At 44.3% G+C, this 9,985-nt stretch overlaps 1 protein-coding gene across 1 annotated transcript; it reads left to right on the top strand.

The window, feature by feature from the left end:
• Positions 1 to 2,722: 2,722 nt before the first annotated feature.
• On the top strand, positions 2,723 to 9,687 carry ELOF1 (elongation factor 1). The gene is made up of 3 exons (XM_089688858.1): positions 2,723 to 2,839; positions 5,324 to 5,394; positions 6,809 to 9,687. Exons 1-3 carry the CDS (start codon positions 2,727 to 2,729, stop codon positions 6,871 to 6,873), a joined length of 249 nt encoding a protein of 82 aa, XP_089544984.1. The 5' UTR covers positions 2,723 to 2,726; the 3' UTR covers positions 6,874 to 9,687.
• Positions 9,688 to 9,985: the final 298 nt, after the last annotated feature.

Below are 9,985 nucleotides of genomic sequence, written 5' to 3'. Positions count from 1 at the left end.
TAGGCGGGTGTAGACTAGGCGCTCGAGGAGTTTAGATGTAAATGGGAGCAGGGAGATGGGTCTGAGGTTGTTCGGGTCATTGGGGTCCAGGGAGGGCTTTTTAAGTATGGGGGTGATGTGTGCATGTTTCAGAGGGGAGGGGAAAGTGCCTGAGGAGAGGGAGAGATTGAAGATGTGGGTGAGGGAGCATAGGATGGAGGAGGAGGAAGGTCGTAGGAGTTGTGAGGGGATAGGGTCGAGGGGGCAGGTGGTGAGGCGGGCATCAGAGAGGGTCTTGGAGACTTCCTCGATGGTAGTAAGGTCAAAGGTGTGGAGTGTTGGGGGAGCTTCAGTATGAGGAATGTAGGGTGGGGTGGAAGAGGAGGTCAGAGCAGTGGTGGGGCCGTGGGAGAGGGGTGATGAGGGGGTAGCTGAGTGAGGGTGAAGGGGGTTGGAGAGAGTTTGAGCAGCGACGAAGTCCCTGCGGGTTATGTCGAGGGGGAGGGGGGATAAGGGGGTAGCTGTGTGAGAGGGGACGGGTTGAGAGGGCGTGTGAGTTGCGGCAATGTCCTTGCGAATTGTGTCAATTTTGTTTTTGAAGTGATTGGCAATCTCAAGGGCAGTGAGTGAGGTGCTGGGTGGAGGTGGGGGTGGAGAGAGTAGAGAGTTGAAGGCAGAGAAGAGTCGGCGAGGATTGGAGGAGAGGGCCTTGATGAGGGTCAAGAAGTAGGCCTGTTTGGCAGCATGGAGGGAGGAGGTGTAGGTGTGGAAGGCAGATTTGTAGCGGGTGAAGGCTTGTTTGGATTTGGTTTTGCGCCATAGTCGCTCCAGGGCACGACTTTGTCGTTTGAGGGTTTTGGTGTGATCAGTCTGCCAGGGCTGGAGCGGTCGGGGTCTGGTGTTGCGTATGGTTAAAGGCGCTAGTGAGTCAAGGGCTGTTGAGAGCGCATTGTTGTAGGCGGTCAAAGCCAAGTCGGGGCAGGACAGGGGGAGGATGCGGTCGTGGAGTTGATCAGCTGCAGAGTGGAGGGAGACAGGGTTAAGGTTGCGGAGGTTACGGCTGGTAGTAGTGTGACATTTGGAGGGGTAGGCGTTGGAGGACGAGGAGATAGAGAAGGTAATCAGGTTGTGGTCAGAGAGAGGGAAGGGGGTGTTAGTGAGGTTGTGGGGAGCGCATCGGTTGGAGAAGACAAGATCAAGGATATTACCGTCGGAGTGGGTGGTGGATTGTATGCACTGTGCAAGTGCAAAGGAGGAGGTTAGGTGGAGGAGACGGGCTGTGTCCGGGTTGACAGGGATGTTAAAATCCCCAAGAATTATGGTGGGTAGCTCAGAGGAGAGGAAGAAGGGTAGCCAGGAGGAGAAGTCATCCAGGAAGCGGCCCATCATTGGCGTCAGTGGGAGGAATCGTGCCCCATCATTGGCGTCAGTGGGAGGAATAGTGTCCCATCATTGGTGTCAGTGGGGGGTGGAATAGTGCCCCATCATTGGTGTCAGTGGGGGGGCGGGAGAATAGTGTCCCATCGTGGGGGGGGGGGGGGAAAGTGCCCCATCGTCTGTGTCAGTGGGAGGAATAATGCCCCATCATTGGTATCAGTGACACCAACGACGGGGCACTATTCCTCCCACTGACACTTGCTGACCCCTGTTCAGTATGGTGCTGCTGCAGCAAGCATATATGGTTGCAGCAGCACCTGTGCACGGCACACTTACCTTCACTTGATTTTCGTGGGGCCACTCGGCTCTGCCTCCTCCCCGGTGATTGGCCGCCTGTGTGCCTTTCCTGAGCTACAGTTCTGGTGAGGAGTCGGAGCCGAGCAGCCGCACGAACATCCAGTGGCCGAACTGAAGGAAGGAGCAGCTGCGCTTCCTGGACCGGATCGTCGTGGGACCGGAGCCAGGTAAGAAACAGAAGCCCCTCTGTCCACCCCTGTACTTAGTTTCACTTCCGTTGAAAGGGGGGGGCGGCACCGCACCGCCCCCCCCTAAAAAGTGTCAGCATGCCATATACCGGCGTATAAGACAACCCTCGACTTTTGAGAAGATTTTCAAGGGTCAAAAAGTCGTCTTATACGCCGGAAAATACGGTATATATATGTATATATATATATATATATATATATATATATATATATATATATATATATATATATATATATAAAATTTGGTTTTTGGTCAAGTGCTTCCTGAATTTTCGGTTTCCGTCCACAATTTCCAGTTTTGGTGCACCACTACTAGTAAGTATGTGTCTCTTTCTTGCACAGATTAGGGCCCTTTCAAACAGGTGGACTGATTGGACCATCCATTGTTCTCTGTGGGGAGGCAGATGTAAACAAACGTGTCCATTTGCACCCACCTGCATCCAATCTGCTAAAAACAGACGGATGGGGATCCATTCCCCATCCATCTAGCAGATCGGATGACAGTTGGATGTAAACAGACAGGCGGTCCGCTTACATCCATCTGCCCCATAGGAAACAGCAGACTGTGTCCACTCAGCACAAGTGGAGCAGACAAGACCAGTCATTCGCTTACTCAGTGAGGATCAGTGGACAGATCCCCCGCTGAGCAGGTGGATCTGCTTGGGGCTGATTCCACCCTTCTGATTATAATTTTGGGAAGGACTGCAATATGTGGTATTGGTATATGCCATTTCTTGGTTTTGATCCTGATTCTGTAAGAGTACAAAAAAAAAAAAAAAATACTGAAAATAATAATTATTATTTTTTTTTTTTTTAAAGGAAAAAATGGGACGTAGAAAGTCAAAGAGAAAGCCTCCACCTAAGAAGAAGACCGGGGTCCTGGAGACGCAGTTCACTTGTCCTTTCTGTAACCACGAAAAGTCCTGTGATGTCCATATGTAAGATTCTATGTTTAAATGTTGTCAGCGACTGTTTACTTATTGTTGCTAGATGATTATCAGAATAATTGTCCTGCTAGTGTGTTTGTTTTACATTGGGTGTAATAAACCATTTTCATGGCACCAGATTCCCTTATTGCACCGTACAAAGTATTAAAAGTTCCAGGGCAGTTAATATGTGACGTAATGACTAAGAAGTTCAGAAGATTAGTGCCTACAGTTTGCAAAGCATAGTGATAACAAGAGAACAGTGGGAGCGTGGGTCCTCTCCCCGGGAGCTTACCATCTAGGAAAGGCGCCTGTGTTTTCTAATTACAGATTATACTTCTAGACAAATGTTTGTCAAAAATTGAAATACGTTGATAAGATTTCTTGCAATCCGTGAACTCTCGCAGTGCTGGAAAACATTAAACTGAGACTAATTTACATCTGAAAAACATTACGGGGAAATTATAACACTTTTTAGGTCCATTTTATAAAAACAAAAAAAATAGTTACATGTGGCGCTAGGACTCCAAAACCCCTTCTGCAATCACTGCTGAGGGAAAATAAGTAAAAAAAAAAATGGAACAAAATTCGCCATGAATTTCATTGGAGGGGTGGGAGACTATGAAACACTATTCCATAAATTAAATGAAAATATTCCATTTTAAGAAAAAAAAGGGGGTGGAGTTTCTTGTGTGGGGGGGGGTGTGTGTGTGTGTGTGTGTGTGTGTGTGTGTGTGTGTGTGTTTGTTTTTTTTTTTTTTTTTTGTTTTTTTTTTTTTTTTTTTTTTTTTTTTTTTTTTTTTTTTTTTTAAATTCTTGTTTTGAATTAGTATTTTTGTAGCATGTTGTGTGTTTGGTTTTAAAGCAGATCTTTACCAATAACAGGTTGCACACCTGTTCCTGCAGCCGCAACCACCCACACCGAAAAATGCAGGATCCGTATGCAGGTGCCATTAATACTAATGGCATGTCACACGCACTGGAAATCACTCCAGCACTGTACTTGGGTTTTCTGTATGGGCTGCGAGTTTCTAAAATGCTGCAGGGGCCTTTTTCCTTGCGTTTCAGGAGGCACAGGGGCTGCCATGCATGAGCAAACTGCTGCTCATAGAGCCACACAGATGTGAACCTAGGCTTGGCAAGGAACATGCATTCCACACTAATAATCATGCTAACAAAATTAGTATGTGCTGTAAATTGCCTCCAGCGTTGTTCCTGTTTCTTCTTGCCGGGGGCCGCCATTTTGCTGACTTGAGGCTGTCAGTGGATCGGCCTCTACATTTTAGTAAAGTGCCAAAAAATAGAGCACAACTGAGCATGTGCAGAGCAGGATGAGACTGTGTATTACTGGATTTTAAACAGAATGTGCAATTATTTTAAATGTTTTATGTGGCTTTACCTGCAAAAGGGGCCAGCCTGCAGTGATCTAGCAAGACTTAGTGATATTAAAAGCTCAAAAAAAAAAAAAACACATCATACTTACCTGCTCTCTGCAGTGGTTTTGCACAGAGCAGCCTGAATCCATCTCTTCTCGGGTCCCTCACCGGCGCTCCTGGCCCCTCCTTCCTGTCAGGTTCTCCCTACAGTAAGTTACTTGCTATGGGGGCACTTGCTGCTCCATGTGTCCATTCAGACACGGAGCCGTAGGCTGCCCCCTCTCTCTTCTCTTTGGCTCATTGGCTGTGATTGACCCCCAGCGGGAGCCAATGGCTCCTGCTGCTGTCTCAGCCAATGAGGAGAGGGAGTCCTAAGATTGCCGAGACTCCAGTGCACACCCCTGGATCAAGAGGGGGCTTAGGTGAGTATTGGGGGGGGGGGGCTAGAGGAGCTGCTGCACAGAGAAGGTTTTTTACCTTCATGCATAGAATACACAAAGGTAAAAGACCTTTAGTTAGAAAACTATACTAGTTGTAAAGGCTGAAGTTCCACTTTTAAGCCTAACCTCTTGTTTTAGTATACTGTAAGTAATTTGTTTGGACTAAGCTGATCCACCAAACTATTTTCTTCACTGACACATACAGCAGCTGTCAGCATTGTATGAAACTTCGACTTTATATCGTATACATCGCTGTGTTCTGGTAGCAGGATGAGACTTCCTATCCGGCTCCTCCAAACAAAATCGAGTCAGGCTAATTGCTGCTCATCCATTCCCTGCAAGCTTTTTATTTTCTGAATGAATACAAAGCTTCCTCCGGTTTGCTGATGCTGACAGGTATGCTGACAATGTCACAATATCTGCCTCAGGCAATCGGAGGAAGTTTTGTATTCATTCAGAAAATAAAACACTTCCTCTGGATGGCTGTGCAGTACTCGGCATGACTCAGGTGGGAGAATCTGTACATGGGACAACTATTATACAGTGGGGCAAAAAAGTTTTTTTTACATATTTGGTTGTAAAATGTGGATAATTTCAAGGAATATGAATACTTTCAAGGCACTGTATGTATTGTGTGGTGTTTTTGTTGACTTGATGTTTGTTTCTTTGTGTTTTTACAGGGACAGAGCACGGAATACGGGGGTCATATCGTGTACGGTGTGCCTCGAGGAATTTCAGACCCCAATAACATGTAACCTTTACACAAAAATATTTAACAGTATTGTAAAGTTGGTAGGAGGGAACTAGTACCTACATTAATTTATCATGTGAAGCAGAGACCCAGAATAATGTGTTTTTGTCCTTGCCCTGCTTTCATGTCTTTGGGGGGTCAAAGGGGGCCATATACCTGTCACCATCCCGTCATTGCCATAGTTGTGACTGATATGAGGCACCAAATAGAATTGGTTCAAAAGAGATCTATTGTTTCATTGCTAATATGGACTATGGATCTATTACCTACTGAAGGGCAGAATTGGCTGCACAAGGTGTTATGATTTATAATGGGTCTGAATATTAGAACATAGATTTTATGTCAGAGTATGGAAACCTCTGTCAGGTTTTTGCCATCTGTGTCACATTTTACTAGGTTTCCCCTCACCTTCTGTCCCACAGACGCATCAGAAAATTAGAGGAAACCTTTTTTTATTTTTTTTTTTTTGCGAGGGAAATCTCTTGGACCATATCATAACAAGTGTCTGGACTGCAAGATTTCCTGTGACAAGTCTTAATTTTTTACATTTTTCATTTTTTTTTTTTTTCCCAGGGACAAATAAAGGGGATAAATCTCAAGCCATGACACTTCAAAAAAAAAAAAATTATAATATATATAAAAATAAAATCCTGACAGGGTTCATATTTCCTCATTTCATCAAAAGTGAAGTGATACTAAGCGCTCCTTCTTCCTTTTTTTTTTTTTTATTTATTTGTAATAAAAATACAAATACTTACCTGATCTGTGCGATGGTTTTGTACACAGCAGCCTGATCCGCTTCCTGGGTCCCCTGGTGGTGCTCCTCGATTTCCCCCCCCCCCCCCGCAGAGTGCCCCCAGAGCGAGCTGCTTGCTATGGGGGCACCTGTGCATGCTTGCTCCTGAGCTGGCCCTGTGTGTCCATAAGACACAGAGCCCCTGCACTCTCCTCACTGGCTGTGATTTGACAATAGCACGAGCCAATGGCTCCCACAGCTGTATCTAAGCCTTTGAGGTGTAAGAGAGAAGAGCCTTTGCTGTTCTCATCGCTGGATCGAGATTGGTTCAGGTAAAATTTAAGGAAGAGCTAGGGGAGAAAGTTGCGTACACGTGTGTTGTAGTTTTTTTTTGTTTTGTTTTTTTGTTTGTTTTTTTTAACCTTCATACATAGACTGCATGAAGGTAAACCTGCCTTTACAAGCAGTAAAAAAAAAAATGTCCCTTTTATTGTATTTGGATACTTCACATTATGGCAGTGCAGTTGTATTAAGGTTTTCCCAAAAAGGAATTACTAGCAAGTATAATTTTTAGATTTCCCTCTTCTTTATTCAGCCTTCGGATCCCACTCCATCCCACTCCAGACTTTTTGTGTTTTTCATTATGTGCAATTGCCTCTCCTTAACTTAAAATCTCAGACCTTTCAGAACCAGTGGACGTCTACAGTGACTGGATCGATGCCTGTGAAGCTGCCAATCAGTAGCTGGCGGCCATCATTCAAGACATTGATCCTACCAATCCGCACCGGTCATCTTCTATGTCTCACTTTCACTGTACCCAGCTTCATAAGGGGAGGTCCCCTTTAGGGTTAAAGCAGTTGGGACCCTTTTATTCTGCAGATGCTAGCCAGTTACAGCCGGACACACGACATGTCTGATTAGTTGAGAAGGTGCTTTATTTTTAGGGTTTTTTTTAACTTTGTTTTTCCTTTTTTGTTTTTTATAATGTTTGCTTTCAGTGATAGAGAAAAGAATCACAAATTTTATTTATATACAGACAATGAGCCTGGAAATGTCAGGACCCTTTTTTTTTTATGTAAAGAAAATTCAGCCTTTCATCAATTGCAAACATCAAGTATCTGGAAACATTATAGGAGGTGTGTATTATAGCGATTTAGTAATGCCTGGCTGAGAATCTAAATTGTGTTCTGGAGTTGATATATAATGTTTCTGCTTGATAAGAAGATTAAATAAAGAGCACACAACTTTGTTCCTTTTCTCACTATCTGTGATGTCAGAACCCCAACTATTGTGTCACTATTGTAATGAAGATTTGGATTTTGGAATGTTCTGGAAGGACATGGCTGTTCTTGTTGCCCATGTCTGCCAAACAGATTCTCCCTTTTATTACCCCATAATGTACTTGGGAAAAAATGAACCTGGGAATTTTGTTTCCCTCAGGTATCAAGAACAGTTTGTCCCTCAACCACCTTCAAAAAAAGAAAAACAAATGGGCTCACAGTGGATTCAAGTGTACCTGTCATAATAAAATCCTCTGCTGATGAAACTTATAATGGTTGCAGAAGGTACAAAAAATTTGGTTGGTGCATGGGAGTACCAGAGTGGGCAGTCCTGTGACCAAATGCTTGACTATGTTTGATCTGCTGAGCTCTGCTGCAGGAGAAGATAAGAGTTTAGAAGGGGTAGGCCAGGGATGTCAAACTGGCGGCCCTCCAGCTGTTGCGAAACTACAAGTCCCATCATGCCTCTGCCTTTGGGAGTCATGCTTGTAACTGCCAATCTTGCAATGCCTCATGGGACTTGTAGTCTGGCAACAGCTGGTTTGACACCTGTGGGGTAGGTGATCTCAGCACTTCAGCTTTTGTAGAAAGTAAAGTTCCATAAGACACTGCATGACTTTAATAGCCATGTGCCTGATTCCTGGAGGCAGGGGCATGATGGGATTTGTAGTGTCACTACAGCCAGAGTGCTGAGGTTGTCTACCCCTGGAGTAGAATGACCATAGGGGCGTTGGAAGTGATGTTCATGCAGGGCCACCAAATTAACTTCACTTCCCAGACCCCTTCAGCTGAGATCTGGTGCCATAAGTGCATGGAAGAGTAGTTTCTTCAGGATAACAATTCTGCCATTTTCTTATCATTCTTAATGAATCAATCCGATACATCTACAAGTAACTGCTTGGTGTATGGCTACATACAAACCGTGATGGCCATTGTCGGCCTAACAATAATTTGTGCTGGCTGAGTGGCTTCTACTATATTGCATGTGCCTGTTAATCCAGCTGCAAGTATCTGTTGATTTCTTATGGCTGGAATCCGGTGTATGCTGCTAAATGGCCATGTGAATGGGGGGGGGGGGGGCGGCCGGCCCCCCTTATCCCACAAATATTTAACTCAACATCCGACTATACATCTGCTTTAAACTTTCAGAAAACTAGGCCAGTCACAAGGTAGCATTTCACCAAGATGGTCATTTTGGCAGCTTTAGTGAATTTTGGAGTCCCTAGATCATCAGAGATGGCAATTCTTCTGTTAGACTCGTTTTGGATCTGTTTGCATTACTCTAGCAGTGTAAAACTAATCACACTGGGCTCTAAATAAAAGGGGTTACGCACATCTGGTCTTTAGAACGGCATGAAATATGTTTGCTTGCACTAGAAGTGAGCAGGATTACATCCTATACATTTTACAATGCTTTCACCAGGCTTCTATGATAGAAAGGATCTTCATGCTGCGATTGAAGTGTCTGGGTAGTGGATTAATTAGGACAGATAATCCAGTCTTTGGCTGCTTTCGTGGGACTCTGATTAAAGAAGATGAGCTGGACCATAAAATGGGTCCCATTGCAACTGTACTAAATAAGACTTTAAAGCAGAACTCCAGTTGTCAATCAAAAATCCTTAATCCAGTTATTCTTTAAAAAAAAATATATATATATATATATATATTTAGTTTTGCAAACTACAAAAATCTATTTATCTTCCCACAGTCCCATTGGCAGCAGAAATGGCACTAACAGCGGGTGTGCCAGGGTAGGGGAAAAAAAAACAACTTATTTCTGTCTGATATACCTTACAAGTCCAAATATAATCGTACCACCCTTCAGTCATAGCTGCTGTTAGGTGTTAGGAACAGAGGCGGACTGACTATTTGGACTCTCGGGCACTGCCCGAGGGCCCGGAGTCAGTAGGGGGCCCCATGAGATGCCCCTGGTACCTTTTTAATAGACTTTTTTGAGTTTCGGCAAGGACACAGGGGCCCCCTATTGCCTGGGGGCCCCATGAGTTGTCAGTCCGCCCCTGGTTAGGAAGTCATACTGTCCCCTTCAGAGTAGTAAATAGTCATTTCTACCTCAAGTAGCAGAGCATTCCACAGCTTACCATTCGTTGAGAACTCACCAACATGTGCATAGAATAATATAACTGGACTAGCCAATAATGTTTTTTTTTAATTTGTGAAAATTTACGGTTGAAAGTATCTTAAAGGAGCAAAGCTTTGTTACCAAATTGATGTAAAAGTGTGTGTTTTTTTTATTAAAATGGACAGAGTGACACTAAACTGATGTCGTGACTTTTGTTGCAAGGCTCAAGATCGTGTGTGTGTGTGTGTGTGTGTGTGTTGGGATTAATTTGACACAAGCCATTAACAATTTTTTGTTTTAAAGCCCTACTTCGTGCTCCACCCGCCTCATCCACCTGTGTTTATTTTTTGCTTTTTATGTTATACAGTTTCCAGGAGTTTTAAGGCTGGGTACATGATGTTGGGGATCTTCTTTGGATCTTCTTGTGGTGGGTGTTCTTCGATGATGCAGAGTGGTGCTGATGTCATCACCTTAGTGACACTCTGGATTAATGGA

The sequence above is a fragment of the Staurois parvus genome, unplaced genomic scaffold (assembly GCF_062004578.1).
Source record: "Staurois parvus isolate SC_StPar_1 unplaced genomic scaffold, SC_StPar_1.0 ptg000456l, whole genome shotgun sequence".
NCBI lineage: Eukaryota > Metazoa > Chordata > Amphibia > Anura > Ranidae > Staurois > Staurois parvus.
The sequence above is the reverse complement of the archived record's forward strand: the minus strand, read 5'-3'. Positions and strand labels throughout refer to the sequence as shown.

Coding starts and splice junctions, on each gene's coding strand:
- ELOF1 (XM_089688858.1), top strand. CDS start 2,727: ATGGGACGTAGAAAGTCAAAGAGAAAGCCTCCACCTAAGAAGAAGACC. Junction 2,840..5,323: donor AAGTCCTGTGATGTCCATAT/GTAAGATTCTAT, acceptor GTGTTTTTACAG/GGACAGAGCACGGAATACGG. Junction 5,395..6,808: donor ATTTCAGACCCCAATAACAT/GTAACCTTTACA, acceptor TTAAAATCTCAG/ACCTTTCAGAACCAGTGGAC.